Source organism: Dromiciops gliroides, chromosome 1, assembly GCF_019393635.1.
Source record: "Dromiciops gliroides isolate mDroGli1 chromosome 1, mDroGli1.pri, whole genome shotgun sequence".
Taxonomy (NCBI): Eukaryota; Metazoa; Chordata; class Mammalia; order Microbiotheria; family Microbiotheriidae; genus Dromiciops; species Dromiciops gliroides.
The window spans coordinates 615249367-615266620 of record NC_057861.1 but is presented as its reverse complement, the minus strand read 5'-3'; the positions used below and the strand labels follow the sequence as shown (position 1 = coordinate 615266620).

General features: G+C 39.6%; 1 protein-coding gene across 1 annotated transcript in view; it reads right to left on the bottom strand.

Moving 5' to 3' along the window:
- NR4A3 (nuclear receptor subfamily 4 group A member 3) overlaps positions 1 to 17186 on the bottom strand; it is a 35129-nt gene extending 17943 nt beyond the window's left edge. The window contains 7 exon segments of the mRNA XM_043977646.1: positions 5937 to 6109; positions 6536 to 6665; positions 10243 to 11141; positions 13165 to 13344; positions 16606 to 17028; positions 17031 to 17142; positions 17145 to 17186. Of these exon segments, the coding sequence (XP_043833581.1) occupies positions 5937 to 6109; positions 6536 to 6665; positions 10243 to 11141; positions 13165 to 13344; positions 16606 to 17028; positions 17031 to 17142; positions 17145 to 17186 (1959 nt within the window).
- Positions 17187 to 17254: the final 68 nt, after the last annotated feature.

Genomic DNA, 17254 nt, shown 5'->3' with positions numbered 1-17254 from the left:
ATTAAAATAAAGTGCCCATTCTTCACTGTCTTTCCTTCAATAGCTGTGGTGCTCATCTAATAGCCTCTAAATAGTTTTCTGCCTCTATGATCTTGATTATTTTCCCCCTTCTAATGTCTTCTCTTGGACTCTGGCTCCTATTAGATTCAGATTCCATATACAATGCACATAAGGAAACATGACACTTGCCTGCATAGAATTTGAAAGACCAGAAAAGGTCAGAGAACATGGGAGGTTGAGATATGAGAACAGACTCTCAAAATATTGTAATGAGTCATATATGCATTCTGAAATTCTAGACAAAGTCCATAAATAACATCATCAATACTTAGAGGAAAAAGAAAAATGCATGTTTCCCTTGAATTTAGCTTAAGAATTTTTTTTTAAATTAAAAAACTTGACTCTTTTGGATCTAAGGCAAGAAAATTAAGTCTCTTGTCTCTCAGCCTAGTCTAGGTCTATGAAAGCAAACACATTTCAAAATATAACAAATATTATAATTTTTAGCAAATTAAATTAGATATATTTTTGTGGGGGGGTGAGGCAATTGGGGTTAAGTGACTTGCCCAGGGTCACACAGCTAGTAAGTGTTAAGTGTCTGATGCCGGATTTGAACTCAGGTCCTCCTGACTCCAGAGCCAGTGCTCTATCCACTGTACCATGTAGCTGCCCCTAGATATATATTTTGCATTCCTTGTCAAATCTAGTGTATTTAAATACATAACGGGTTCTAAAATAATAAATGCATATGTTTCAAAACATTCCACAATTTCCATTTTTACTTCAAAAAAGTTTGTTTTTTCTGTCATGGTTTCCAAAATTATTATATTTCTCTAGTTGAAGTACCATTCTCCAGAAAGAAAAGTTCACATTATTATGTGAACTCTAAGAAATAGAGTCTTTTTTTTTCCGGTGGGGCAATGAGGGTTAAGTGACTTGCCCAGGGTCACACAGCTAGTAAGTATCAAGTGTCTGAGATCAGATTTGAACTCAGGTGCTCCTAAATACAGGTCTCGTGCTTTATCCATTGTACCACCTAGCTGCCTAAGAAATAGATTCTTATGAGTACTTACTACACACACACACACACACACACACACACACACACACACACACACACACACACCTTGGAGTGTTTATTTAGCAGACAAAACATAGGTTACATGTATTGTTAGCTTAATTCTAATATCTTTCTAATACACAATCATAATTTTTGCTTGTGGCTGCCTCATTCTGTATAATGTTTCTTACATGTATTATCAGTTACTACTAATCTACTCTGATTGCCAGAAATCATCATGTCTCATGATGAATACATAAAATGGTCAAGAAATGGATATATAAAGCACATTTTAAAAAACTAGTAATTATGTGCTTTCTGAACCATAGTATGAATATGTGTTAATAAATTAAAAGTAATAGTGAAACAAAAAAACAAATGAAAAATTTCTAAGGAGAACCTAAAGTGACATGTTTTGACTAAATAAATATAAAATAACCTGAGTGTACTTTTCAAACAAAGGGGTTTAATCCAATGGTCAGGGGATAAGTCATGGAACCAAGAGTTCTTGAATTCTTTTGTTGGTTTTTGTGACTTTGAGAAAAACTTCTCTGACTTAGCTTCCTACAGACTTTGGGGAACATGCTCACTTACCAATCTGAAAGGCTTACATTTTGATATATGGAGATTAAAACTTGAAAATGGGGGCAACTAGGTGGTGCAGTGGATAGAGCACTGGCCCTGGAGTCAGGAGTACCTGAGTTCAAATCCAGCCTCAGACACTTAACAATTACTAGCTGTGTGACCCTGGGCAAGTCAGTTAACCCCAATTGCCTTACTAAAAAATAAAAAAATTTAAAAATAAAAAAAACCCCTCGAAAATGTCTTAACCAACATATTTTCTATTTCTCTTTTTAACTTATTCAATGGCAGAAATTAAAGGCTTTATTTAAGGTTATTAAATTCTAGGCTTTAATTATGACTTTAATTAAACAATTTAGTTAACCTGTTCATCTTTCTCTATACCTCTCGTACTTAGTATAGCAGCTGGCACACAGTAGGCACTTAAAAATGCTTGTTGACTTGACTTATGATTAAAATAAGATAAGAACAATCACCTAAAATATAACTTGCTATTACCATAAATTTTAATGCAATCCAATAATCCAAGAAAATCCAATGATAATAATTGACATTCTAAAAATCATTAAAAGACAGAAAAGCCATAATTTGAATGGGTGTCATGTGCCATATAATAATGCATAGAAAATGAACAAAAAAGTGAATTTTAGATTTTAACATAAAAAGGCAAGTAAAGCTTCAGGTAAATCACTTAGACTTGGTAGGAAACAACTTATGGTTCCTATATGGCAATGAAGCTGTATTTTTGGTTCAGAAGGAATAGATTAGTTATAAATGGCAGCAGGGTATTACTTTATATTATGAACATATATGTTTGTAGGGATGGTTATAAGCCTACAAGTGAGAAGCACATTGGATAGCATTTGGGTAAGGATAAAAGATGGGTATTATACAAGTGATATTATGGTGTGTATGAACCACAGACTGCTTAACCAGATGGAAGAACTGTATGATGACTTTCTGTCATAGATCATGAAACTTATTTGGAGGCAAAATAGACAAATATTTGAGAGTTTTGACTAGATGGACGTCTGCTTGAGGTCTTGTCCTGCTAAAAGCAAAGTAACTGATAAATTACTGAGGCCTTGATGATCATATTCTTTTAATAATTTAGAGTAAATGATGAGGAGAACTGCTATCCTGGATATGATCTATAGGTTCCAATTGGTAAAATAGAAATGGCTAAGTCATCTTAGCATTTTTTTTTTCAGGGCAATAAGGGTTAAGTGACTTGCCCAGGGTCACACAGCTAGTAAGTGTCAAGTATCTGAAGCTGGATTTGATCTCAGGTCCTCCTGAATCCAGGGCCAGTGCTTTATCCACTGCGCTACCCAGCTGCCCCCATCTTAGCATTTCTAATAGATACTAGCCATAGTATGACTTGTACCTTGGACTTTATAGGAGGAAATATGTCAAAGAATTCAGAGGCAGGATCCCATGGACTGAGCCTTTTTAAAAGGGAAGTTGGCTCAAGAGATATGAAGAGACTCTTAAGAAGGAAACTCTGATGCTGCAATTGCAAATGATCCTGATGGGAAAGAAAAAGGGGAGATACTTATAGACTATAGATGGCTATACAGAATCTCACTGATGAACTCAGATTTTAAAGACACAAAATATGGAACTTAATTGAGGATCAATACCATAGACCTATAAGAATACTGCTAGGAAGGTTACTGAAGACTCAGAATGACCTGAAGCTGGTGAAAAAGCTGGTGCTAAGAAAAAAACTTTTAATTTAGCTGTATTGGAGGTCAGAAGAGTAAGAAATACATAACCCCATTGTTTGGAGTAAGATGATGATAACAGAAGACAGAGAGAAAGCACAATTATTAAACTTATATTGCTTCTGTTTTCCCTACTCAGAGTACCACCCTAGAAACATCTGAATGAAAAAGGAAGTAGGTTGGTCAAGAGTAAGTTGGCAAGAGTAAGGGAAAGACAACAAATAGTCTGAGTTCTTCAATGGACCGTTAAGATACCTAGAAGAGGAAATCTTGTACATTGAGTAGCTCCCTTATAAGGCAGATTTATGGGAGAGCATGAACCAGAGTCACACAGGATAAGAATATATTATCATCTTGCATCATTAAAAGGAGCATTTACATTGATGAGAACATGTATTTGTTGCAACAGTTTCTTAGCCAGGAGAATGTTCTTAGAATTAGAAAGAGCCAAAAAATAGCTAAAGGGAGACTGAAAACTAAGATAAGTGAGAAGATGACAAGAAAGAACTTAAATGTCTTCAGGTTACCTCACCTGGGTGAATTACATCCTAGGGTACTGAGAGAAGTTATAAATATGACTGCAGAACTGTGAGTGGTCTTTGAGGAATCCTAGAGAAAGGCAAACCAACAGATTTACCCAAAGAGGAAGATAATGGATTCGGTAAACGATAGGCCAGTAAACTTGATGTTGATTCTTGGCAAAGTTCTAGAGTGGGTTGTTAAATGTATGTTTGCTGAGCACTAAGAAAGAGAAGTATTGATCATATAGGTCAGCATGGGTTCATTTAAGAATAAGTCAAGTTGGACTAATATGGTTTCCTTTTTTAGGTAAGACATTTGATCAATGAAATGTTGTAGACAGTGTACTAGAAAGTCAGCAAAGTACTGGACAAAGTCTGTCATGATATCCTTGTAGATAAGATGGTTAGATAGGTGAATATGGGACTAGTCTGAATGACTAGACCCAAAGAGTATAAGTTAATGATCTGATGTTCAAATTACAAAGAAATCTCTAGTGATATGTTGCAGGACTTAGTCCATAACCCTCTTCTGGTCTGTGTTGTTTCAGTGACTTGGATAAAGACATAAATAATATGCTAATCAAATTTGCCAAGGGTATAAAACTGGATGAGACAGCTTATAAGTTAGATGATAGAACTAGCATCTAGAAAGATTTTTGATAGATTGGAACAATAGGTAAGACATAATAAGATGAAAGTTAATAGGGATAAATAGAAAGTGCTGAACAGGTGCAAAACATCAGTCATACATATCCTGGATAGGAGTAATATGATTAGATGGCATTTTATGTAAAAAAAAAAAAGATGCAAGGCTTTTCATTTATTTGGAGTTCAATATGAATGAATAGTGTGATGTGATAACCAAAAAGAGATTGTAGTCTGAATTAATAGAATTATATTGTGTAAAACTAAGGGGGTGATAGTTCCATTTTGTTCTGTTTTGTTCTAGTCAATCTGTATCTAGAGCAGTTTGTTTCTGGCCACTAAATTTTAGGAAGAACATTTATAGGCATTTACATCTGGAAAAAAGGTCATCACACCAGTAAGGGACTTGAAATACTATCATAAAAGGATTAGTTAAAGGAACTAGATATATTTAGCCTGGAGTAGAAATCTTCTTAAACTAGAGAGGCATAATTGCTGTCCTCAAATATTTGAAAGATTGAGATGTAGAAGACAGATTAGACTTATACTATGTCTTTTCAGATGACAAAATGATGAACAGTTGGTGGATATTAAAAGGGAGGAAGATTAGAATTTTCTCTAAAGAAAAATTCCTAACAGTTGGTATATGCAGAAAAGGAATGGGTTACCCTGGTAGGCTGTGAGTTTTCTATCACTGAGATATTTAGGTAGAGTCTGGCAATGTTAGAGAAGGCATTTAGGTTCTTTGGGCATGTTGTAGGGGTGGGAGATTCTTCATTATACAGGGGTTGGGCTAGATAACTTCTAAAGTTATTTCCAACTCTGTGATTCTGTGAAATCTACAATTTAAAAATTAATCTGTGCAGATTTCCACTGGCATAACAATCAAGTATCATCTAGCAATATGTGTCTGGTACTGAAAGGCTTACTTATAAGGACACTTATTTTGTCAGTAGACTACAAATTGAATGTGTGGTGTTAAGGGCTAAAATTCTAGCTAGTCTGTCTAAAATATCTAATGTGTGGTCGCCAATCAATTATAAGCTTTAGCAAGAGTTAGACTTTTAAGCATTTATTAAGGAGAATAAGAATTTGGTAAAGAGAGAGAGAAAGGCCTAGATTTCTATCTATTAAAGGGAGAGCACATTTCTAGCTCCCTTCTCCGCCAGAGTCCAGAGGAAAGAGCCCAAGACTGAGCGCCAGTCTCTTCCTTCCTCCTCCCACTAGCCCGCGTCACTTCCTGACTCCTGGTCTTGCCCTCAAAGACCTTCCCTTCATGGGCAGAACTCTTCTACAGTAAGTATGCAGCAGGTGGCGTTATTCCAATCGTTACAGTGGAATTACTGAAATAAAGAAATACCATGCTCCTTTATTTGATGTCAAAGTTTTATAAAAACTTACTCTGGAATAATCCAGGTCTCTGGGAGTTGAATCTGTCAAAGCTCGCACAAGGGCATTCATCACACTGATTGGAGGAGGAGGTGGAGAGGGCTGGGAAGGTTCCTGCTGTAAAGGGCTCTTTGGTTTGGAAGGCAGCCGACCTCTCCTTCCTTTCAGACTGTCAGTACGAACAACTGATTTAAAAAAAAAAATTTGAACCTTCAAAGACATTCATAAATCATGAGAATCAAAACATATTTTAAGTGATTTTAAAAATCATTCATGTGATCTATCTTCTAGAAGCAGCAGTGAATTCTAAATAATGTTCACTCCACAGCTGAGAGCTAAAATAAGCATTATAAAAGGCATTTTCTATCTATAGTTGTAATGAAATATTGATAAAAATCAACTTTAAAAAGATTGCCATATTTATTTATACATATATCAATTGATTTTAGAAGACTAGAATAACAAAACATTTAAAAATGTAAATACATATTAGTAACAAAACATTTGGGAGCACAAATGAATCCAGAAATTACACTACAACATTAAAACAATTTTTTTATACTTATGGAGTAAATAGTTTTTATTAATTAAAAACAGCACAACTTTCTTACCTTCTTTAACCATGCCGACATTGAGACACTTCTGAAATCTACAGTATTGACATCGGTTTCGACGTCTTTTGTCTACTGGACAATTTTTATTTGCCAGGCAAACGTATTTTGCATTTTTCTGCACTGTTCTCTGATGAAATAAAATATAGAGATAGTTAACTAATAGTTTCTTGAAAGAGCTAGGACCCGACAAGATGTATTTTAATTACAATGTGAAAAGTGACAGTGCAATTCATATAATTAGATAAATTTAATTTCCTAACATGCTAGCCTGCAGGAAAAACAATTTTATTAGTGTTAGCTGCTGACAATGAAAATCATCTGGGATTATTGTGAAGCAAGTCCCAGGAGACAGTCAACTTTGAATGATAAAATAATATCTGAAATTACCAGGTCAATGCATCATACCTTTATGGATTAGATTATCTCCTTGTAAAATCCCCTTAGGAACAATTTTCTTCTTGTTTTACTCCCCCTATTATTGTTGACCTTATTAGAATTCCTTATTAAAATTCTTTGGAATGAACTTTATTTGCTATGCTTATTGTGAGCACATCATAGTAACGGCATGTTAGCCATTTGAGGTAGAGTAATAGAAAGGGGGACAAATTAATTAAACAATATATAATACATATATGTATATATATTATATATATGAAACTTAAACATGTTGCCATAAAAATTTTATTCAGCTTATTGATGTTAGAAAACTACAATAAGATTTCAGATTTTAAGATATGAATTCATATTAGTTAAAAATCTTTTACTAAAAGTCTTTGTTTCAATGTTTTACTTTGGTATGGAGGTGATGGCTGTGCCATTGGATTACTATCAATGGCAGGTCTTAGCAAGCTAGATAGACTTTAAGTAGTGCCTAAAAATGGATTTATATCTGTTATCTTTATACTAATTTAGCTAAGTTTGGAAGACTGGCCACCAGAAGTCAGGAAAGGCCATAGCAACCTCAGGAAGATTGTCTGCTAAGGCAGGGATGGGTTTATGATGAATTTCATTGGTGTAAATACCCGCAGCAATGACATACAAGACTTTTAAAAAGTATTTGAAGAAGAAACATTAATGGAGATAAAGTGATTTTAAAGCAAATATATTTAACTACTATTTAAAAAAACCCCCTCAGACTCAGAGCAGGAAGGGAATATTACAATTCAGTTTTTTTGTCTATTGATATTTGAAACAAAAGCTTTTCTTACAATCATGTATTTATAGAAAAATTGCATCAATGTCATCTCAAATAACCAATTTGTTGGTTACGTCATATTTAGCAGGCTTAGACAAATAATTGTTATTTTCATCCAGAATCATAGCTTTTCTTTCTTTCTTTCTTTTTTTTTTTTTTGTGTGTATTCTGGATCTGTCATTTCATCAGTATGGACAATTTCCTGGTGTGCAAATTCTCTCTACTAAGGCAATTCCACTATTCATCTTAGAAAGTTCCCCATGGACACTGAGAAACTGTGACTTGTCCATGTTCATACAGCTAGTACATGTCAGAGGGAGGACTTCCTGATTTCAAGGCCCAGTCTTTTGTCTCCCTGTACTTTCTGAATATTTTAGCAAAGATAACTTTAAAAATGAAATCCTTTCATGCCACAACATTAAAAGTAATATTGTCCTTACAAGAAAGCTGTGTAAACTGATTATTTATTCTATGGGCACTCTTTCTAAAGTTGCTCCACCTATCATCACATCACAATAACATCCTTAATACACTGTAATCAAGCTACTACAATACCCATAGATGTACCATTGCTCAGCTAATGACTTATTGATAATATTTATTATAACATTATTTTTATGGAACCAATTGCCTCCTGTAATATTGTTTCATCTATAATGTCCTCCTTCTCCAACCAAGAAGCTAGATAGTATATGCCTATATTTAGAATAAAAATTTGCAAATGACTATAAACCCAGGATTACCCAACACAAAAAGTGGAGAGCGAAAAATTATTTAATGCATGAGCAGTGTAGAAAACAAATCCATATAATCTGGGGTAAATAACCTTCTTGTTGTCGAAGATTCTCTATATAATTTTTTTGATGGCAGGTTCTACCAGAGTCTTTCAAATGAGTGTAAATTTTTTACCATGTAACCTGGTTTTTTGTTTCTGAGACTTCAAACTTGACTTAATAAGACTACTCAAATAAAACTAAGCTCTAACAAGGTAAATGTTAAACATGCATGTCACTTTCACCTACATAACTGAATATTCTCAATTGCAAAAGTTTAAATTCAATATTAACAACTCTGACACCCATACATACATGTACACACACGCACACAAACACAAAGAATACATATATTCCCAAGTTTCTTTTTTACAGAATTAGCTGGTTCTAGGACTGGTAAATCTATTCAAAGCTAACAGAGAATCTAGCTACTAACTGGTGTTTTTACAATGAAAATGTAGCCTTTACCAAAACTATACTTGCTTGAATGACATGTGCCAACTGAATTCCAGTGACATTTTGTTTCAAATACCTTATACATTTTTTCCCAATAACCAAAAACATTTCCTGCATTTGTGTATGACTGCAGAATTTAAGAAGCAGGAGGAATCGTTATGGTTCAATAATTGAATTTCAATCATTAACTGCACTTCATGTCACATTTTAAAAGAATTCAATTTAATGGTGGAAGACCACTGGGTAAAATATGTTTCCATTTCTTTAATAAACAGATTATTTTTGGTTGGCTTGTTTATCCCCCCCCCCCTTTTATGTACTGCCCTCCCCCCCCCCAAGTAAAATAGCTGGAACAAAAGGAAAGCTATTGGTAGGACACAATGGAGAGTTCTACCTTGGAATGTTTTGTCATTTAGGTATCTCAGTCAACTTTCAATTATTCAGGGTTGACTATATTTGTGGATTATCCATCCCTTTCTTAGTTTTCATTATTTTTCTACTCCTGTTCACCATCTGGCCTTTTATTTGTTCTTTACCAGTTGTAAACAGGAAAAAGGCATAAGATAGGAAAATCCAAGTCAAAGGCATGCAATAGCTTGAAAAGTAGCTCTGGCAAATCCTTGATAACAAAAGGGTTTTAAAGCAAATGGCTGAAATGAAATTTCTGTATTAATTTTAGATTTCGTTTATCCATGTAATCTCTGTCATCTGCTGACAACAATAAGTCATATTTAGTTCTACACCATACTTACTCAAATCACTTTCTGTCCACCACTCTAAATCCTAGTTTTCATTTGCCTAACCTTATCTTTTAGCTCTCCTCATTCCTCCCCCACCTTCCAAAAACAACAATAGCAAACCTTAGAGTGAATGCGTGAATTCTCCAGTGAAGAAATAAAGGAGGGAGGAAATCAGGTATGCACAGGGGTGCCTGAGTGTTTTGTTGGAGAGAAGGCGGAATAATTAAGTGTTCTACAAAGTCTGTGAATGAATAAGCTCAATGCAAGACAGAGGTTGAATGAGTCAGTTTCTCCAGAAGTCTAAACTAACTCCTAGATTGTAAATTAGACATCTTTACAAATGCATCCAGGCTGCTTCCCCTTGTAATTCCTTATTTACACCTGGGGAATTACCTTAAGTAGCAGGACGATGAAGGTCATGACTACCATAGATTCGTGGGCTTAGATGCCAGTGGTTAAATTTCTGGACTGTAGGATGGAAGGAGCCTAACAGTAAGGAGACTAGGGGAGAGAAGAAGAAAAGGGAACAGAGACGCTCACCTTGAAGAAGCCCTTGCAGCCCTCACAGGTGCGCACACCGTAGTGTTGGCAAGCTGCGTTGTCCCCACACACCGCACAAGTGCCCTCACCGGAGGAGGAGCTCCTACTGGGAGGTGAGGGGAGGTTGGTACTCTCTCCTAGCAGTCCGGACCCGGCTGAGGCAGCAGCAGCAGTAGGTGTCAGACTTAGCTGGGGGAAAGCCAAGGCAGCCCTTTTAGTTACTTGCAGCCCATAAGGATGGCCTTCCATGGGGGCTGGCTGGCCACTAGCAGCCGCCCGGTCCGCAGCTCCTAGCGGGAGGAGATCATAGCAGAGGTGGTGGCCTCCCACTGGGGTGGGGGTAGGAGGGTGAGGTGGCGAGTGCTTGAAGAACAGAGGGAAGCGGGTTTTCATTGGGGCATCCATCAGGTGACTTGTTGCTAGGCAAGTCTGGGTGGCCTGCAGCTGGTGTGTCTCGTCCCACATGGACGTCTGCTGCGTGGGGAAGCTGGGCGTGGTTGGGGTGGAAGGGGGAGACTGCTTGAAGTACATAGAGGTACTGGGCATCACTTCCTCTTCGGAGGAGGAGGAAGGCGGCGGAATGGACGAATGGTGGTGATAATTGTGCCCCCGAGAATCTTCTATCTTGACTGGGGGTCGGGGACCCGACGGCTGCATTTGGTAGAGGCAAGAGGGCTTGCATTCGTAACTCCCGGGATAACCCTCCATGAAGGTGCTGAAGCTGGGCAGGGAGGTGGTAGCTGTGGCTGTGATTTCAGTACTGCTTAAGTCCATGTTCAGTTTGGGGTAGTCTGGGTTCATGATCTCCGAGTTGTACTCCGAGCCATAAGCATATGTCTGTGCAGCATAACTAGAACCAGGAGGCGAAGGACTATACTGAGCTTGCACGCAGGGCATATCTACAAAGAAGAAAACAAAAAAGCCTTCAGAAACAGATAAGAATTCTCGCTAAACTAATTAGTTAATGAGGTCGATTGCTGTCCCATCCCCCTTCAATTTGTGATGAGGTCTCCTTCCCTCATCTTCTATTTCAGAAGCTGTCAAAGCCAAAGCTTGTCGCCTTTCGAAGACACCAAAACCCGACCTTTCTCACTCCCCAGAAATTCCTGACTGGCAGTGCTGTGTCAAAGGGCATCTTAGGCAGGCAGTGCCCTCTGAAGCCAAACCCCAGGCTTGAGCAAAATTAATGTCTGGGTCTTCCTCTAAACCCAGGCAGCCTGGTGTCACTGGTTAAAACCCAGAGCATTTGCTAGAAAACTACTGAGTATTAACTGCAATGGCCTCTTTGACAACCAAGATCTTGAGTGGGCAACTAACAGACTAGCAAATTAGTACCTTGTTTGTTTATTTTGGGAAAGAAAAGACCACTTCATTCACCCAGCCACAGACCATTTGCCCATAAGAAACTGAGTTCATAAAGAAGCTGCCGGACATCAGACTTAGTACTCCTGGGGAACAGTGACATATTTATGAGTTAGGATAGAGGAGGTCAATCTGCTTTTGAGTCACTTTTCTTCCTAATACTCCCCTTTCCAATAGCTCTACTGAGTATGAAGCACTTCCCCCAAATCACCACCAAGGTCAGTCCTCTAGGCAAGGAGTTGGAATGTAGGCCCAGAAAATTGACTCTGGGCATTTTGCTTCAACTGCAAAGAGAAAATTCAGCAACTGCAACAAAATGCCCATCCCAAGGATATATACATACACATGATATGTAAGTATACATATATTTATCCATGACCAAAAACCGTATTTGTGACTGAAACAATCAGCACTTCTCAAACTCCCCCCCCCTTGTAAATGAAGTATTATGGGGGGGGGGGAGAGTGGATCTGTGGGGAGGGAAGGGGAAGCTAAGAGAAGCTAAGCAATCACAGAATTAGGATCTGTTTGCCTATCAGTTTCAACCAAGACTGCTGAAGCAGTTATTGGCACAAAGTATTCTTAGTGTCCTTAACCCTCTAGATATATGGCAATTTGAGACATCTCTTTCATGTAGCTTTGAGTCACGGTATTTTATAGGCTTAGCTAACTGTAAGTCTAAATAGTCCATCTCTTTGCTTTATGGTTATATGAATGCAGCAGCTTGTAGTAACTTGTTTTCCTTGAGAAAGGAAGGCCAGGTGATAGGGTTAGATTCACATAAAAAGAATGAATGACTTAAAAAAAATAATTTGCTTTTCTTTTGACATCCTTATCTTACCCATATTTCCAAATCCCACTGATTCATTATCCAAGGAGAAGACATCTTTACTTCCAAAGTGTAGAGAAGAGAGCATTGCTTGGCATCAATTAGGATCAAAAGACTTTGCTGCTAGGATTGTTAAAATAAAATGAAAGACTAATAATCACTGTTTAATTGTTTTAAAGGAGAGACAATAATACTAGTGAAAGGGAAGAATGGAGCCCTCTTTTAAAAAAAAAATCCCTACTACCCCATCTTCTATAAAACTCCTCCACTGTAATACAAAGTGGCTTTCACTAGAGGTAAATGGGAATCCTGTGGTTTATAGAAATAAAATTTTTATAATTATATTAAATGATGATGCCATGCCCCTTAAAAGCAAAAAAGAAGATGCCCCCCCCATTCTGTGACTAAAACGAATATATTGAAACCTTAAAAAGATAATAATTTGTGGGTTTGTCTGTGATTTTCTTGGAAAAAAATGATTCAGGGAAATGCATAACTTAGCCCTAAAGCACAAGTCCCATTACTAGGACATTCAAAGCTTCACCATGAAAAAGGAAGTTTATGTGCTATCTGCCAGCGACATGATCAGGCCAAGAGATCCTGATTAAGGTAAGCCTTCTCATAGATATCAGACCTGGAAACCAAGAAGAGTGACCAACCAGCCCATTCTGCATCTCCTTTCCCCATCCACCAGGGGAGGAAGGGTTTAGGGCCTTGGGCGGCGAGGTTACCTGGAGGGAATCTTGTGCGCTGAATGATGGGGCTGGTGGTCTCTCCCGAGGAGGCTACAGATAGAGGCTGAGGAAGGGGCGTTGGGCCCAGCGGGGTGGCGGCTGTGAAGCTGCTGTGGTCCTCAGTGGTTCCAGTCTGAGAGCTGGCGCTGGGCTGGCGGCGCTCTTCCGAACTGGGTTCTGTCAGCGTAAGGCACCGCAGGGGAGAGAGTAAAGTTCACAGTGAGACCAGCTGGGTCTTCAGCCGGACAATGAAAGCAGTCAGACGCTAAGGGATCGACATTAAGAGTGACATCTTCTGACTTCGACGCTGCAGTGGTGTTGGGCTAGGATTTTGTCTGGTTGGTTGGTTATTTGGCAAGGGAAAAGAGGGGAGGGGAGATAGGTACAGGGAATAATGAAGATGCCATGTAACTATCAATAATTATCATAGTAGTAATAAGAGAGAAAGTTCCTCATTTTTCAGCAAGCTAGTACCTTTCCGGAGAGAAAGGCAACACACGGGAAAAAATAACAGCAACTAAACATACTGTATCCATACTGCCTATGTCTATGCCATGAGGGCACTGCCTTTGAAAATCCCAAATCTTTCATCAACCAGAAAAAAAATCTCGATATCATTCAAAAATTCAACACTTCGAGGATACAGACAAAAGGAATGAAAATATATTCGGGGTTCTGACAGAACTGGGGGACCAATGAACGTAAATAAGCAGAATGAAAGCCTTTTCTCTCTTCTGCCAAGGAATACAAATTTACAAGGTGAAGAGGTGCACATTGTTCGTAACGAATGCAAGACTACTCCAGGGAATTAACAAAATCTTTGCCTTTTAGTTTAAATGCGAACAGATCTTCAGTTCTATTCCCAGAGTTTAGCTTTCCAGGGGTAAGGCAAACAAAAATAAAAGACAGTGTTAATCAGACACTTGCTGACAACGAGACATCCTGTGATTCTGTTCTTGAAGTCTACTTGTATACTCCCACGCCAAACCCTCAACCCCTCTTTCCTCTAGAGTTGCTCAGGTTGACAATCCTGCATATATCTTTAGTGGACACTTTCCCCGGCCCACTTAGCTTTAACTCGGGGCTCCTCAGAGGTACGTACACAATAAGCAGCAGCGAAACTTTCCAGCGACAGCCAAGGTTCTTGGCTTGGCAAGCCACAACCTTCGGCTTGCAGCGCCCCCTTCCACTGGACGAACTCAGGATTTCGCTTTTGAACTTGGAGCAAAAATTTCAACAGTTACATAATCTGAAGGGAGGCTCAGAAAACTTTCATTTCCTATTTAGAAGTGTGGGCACTGGATTGTGTCTGGGAAGAAATATTTTGGCAGCGAGTTTAAACTTCATAATCCTGCGAAACTCCGACCGCAACATTCAAGCGACTGGGAAAGTGGGGATTTCCCCAGCCATCTCCCTCCCCTCCCATACCCTCTGGTCCCTTAGCATCTGGTAGACCGGAAACCTTCAGTTCTGTTCCACGTGTAAGTGGTACCTATCTCATTTTGCATTGGACGCCTCACATTTTCCTTATTATTATTATTTTTGCTTATCTGTAATATGATCTCTCGAAATCTCCCGTCCCCCTGCTCCCTAACTGGTGAAGCCTGATGGACGAGTCTCCGAGTGGTTTCTAACCAGGGAGACACTTTTTCAGTGTTGCTGTTCCATTCCGTTACCATTGAGTTTCACCAGGGTCTCAGTTGGGGAGATGAGCGGTTCATCTCTTTGCTCCAAGGTTTTGTTCCTTCCTTGTTCCCGGGGTTATCCCCCTTGTGAACTAGGTTGCTTTTCTCTCTAAGCTGAGCGCCCTAGGGCTCCTCTCCGCCCCCAAAGCCGCTGGTTACCTAGAAACACTCTCTGCGCCTTTAAACACGTAACACTCCTCCTGATTGCAGCCGCCAGAGCCAGGAGCACAGAGCCTTGGGGGCTGTAAATTAGGAAGGGATAACTACTCCTGTCAAAGTGGCTTTCTTCGCCATATTCAGACTCCAGTGACACCCCCGCGTTTCCCTCCCCTTTGCAACTTTTGGAAGAAACCATGAAACGCATCTTTGTGGCTTGGGTCCTCAGTGGAGTTTCCAAGCCTCGTCCATTGGTGGACAGTTGGGAAGAGAATTGCTGGGAACACTTCTGGGGCTGAGTGGGAACAAGGGTGAGGGTGGGGTGAAAATGAAGCAAAGTTGGAGGTTAGGGTTTATTTATTCTGAATATCTCATTAAACCACAATAACTTTAGCACACTACTGCTAACAATTAAATTTAAGTTCAGTTTCCGAGTCAGGCATATTTTATTTCTTCCAGCTGTTTGCTTTCTATGAAAAGTTTCACATTAGCAGAGATAAATTAGCATGCATTGGCTCCAATGTAATGTGTTTATTTCCTGATATATTTCAGGTCGTGTAAAAAAGATTTCAAATGATCAAGGCATTTACAACCTCTTTTGAAAAAAACTCGGAGCACTTAATAAATGGCATTCTTTAGAAATATTACTGGAAAACTGGAAGAAAAAAACATACACTTAAATCTGCATACCAAACAATACCTTTCTCAACACGTCTGTAAGACATCTTTTAGGAGGTACTTGAAACGTTCCTATAACTTCTCTCTACCGAGAACTTTCATTTCGGTCTTTTAAAAAATGACTTTTGTTCTACTCCTCCAGAGCCACGAGCTATTTCAATTAAACATTTAAAAAAAAAGTAATTTCTACATCAAACCAAGACTGAGAGAAGAGGAAAACCACACACACGTGCTGGGTCACTAAAGTTGGTAATTACAATTTATTACCTCCAAAAGGAAAAGAGTAAATGTGAGAAGAGCAGATGCAGGGCAGACGTGCCTAGAGAAGCCCCCGTCTCATTTCATTACAATATGCCACATTCCAACAATTACCACTGTGCTCCTCAGAGCTGCTTCTGTAGCTCCTACAGTCGCTGCCCCCTGGCTATTTTCCTCTCTCAGCCCAAATCCAATCAACCTGCCCAGTAGTTTCCATTAGGTACTACTAACTTGTACCAACAAAATCACCTATTTTCAAGCCTACTTAAAGAAGGAAAATTACTGCCATTCATCACCGGAGCTGCAACTCCCGGCCGCCGCCGCCGCCGAGAGCATCATTTCCATGACAACAACCAGAGCCTGAAATACCCTGAATAATATCGCTGGAGCAGCTATTGCACAAATCCTGGTCCTCCTCTTTGTTAAAGAAAAAGCCTCTCCAAGAGAGGGAGGAAATCACACGAACTCCTAATAACCCAGCGGGACTCCTAAGGGAGAAAAGTTTCAGATTAGAGTCCTCGGGACTCCTTACAAAACGACTCACTTGTGGGGAGCGAAGAGGAGAAAACCACAAAAAGTTGTCAAAATCAGTAGCTACCAGAGAGCCCTCCGAGCAACTTTTAGCAACTCCCCTAAAAAGCTCTGCGAATCTCATACGTACTTGACTGCTGTGGCGGTTCCGTCTTTATAGCGAGTTTATAGAGGACTGCCCCGAAATCTTCATGGGGGAGTAGTAGCCGAGGTCCCGGAAGGGCTGACTTGTACAAACTGAGGAACTCCCGGAGGCTACGGGCTCGCAGGAGATGCTGCGATCCCAACTCATGGGAAAGCACGGAGAAGGAGCTCAGCGGGCGCCCTGGCTCCTGCCGCTCCTGAGCCAGGGAATAAGGAATAAACCCAGGGAAATATGCAGCCGCGCCGCTGCTGCCGCTGCCGTAGCCGCTGTTATTCCCGCTGCCGCTGCCGCTGCTCCTGTCAGGGTGACAATGTGAGCCGGAGGCGGGGTTCGCCGGCGCGGCTGTGCACCGCAAAGCTCTGTCGGAGAGGTGTGTGAACGTGTTGGAGAGTGTGGAGTGTGTATGCAGTGTGTGCTTTTGGGTGTGTGTATATCTGGGGATGAGTGTGTGTATGTGTCAGCGTGTGCGCGTTTGTGTGAGGAGAGGGAGAGGTGCTGCAAGCTGGGGGGAGGCAGGAGACTCTGCTCTCCCGGCTGCGCGCTCTCTTGCTGTCTCCGAACGTCATTTATGCCACAGGAGCCCTAGCGGCCTCTCCATAGAGCTCCTGGAATGCGAGACGTCAATGGTGACGCC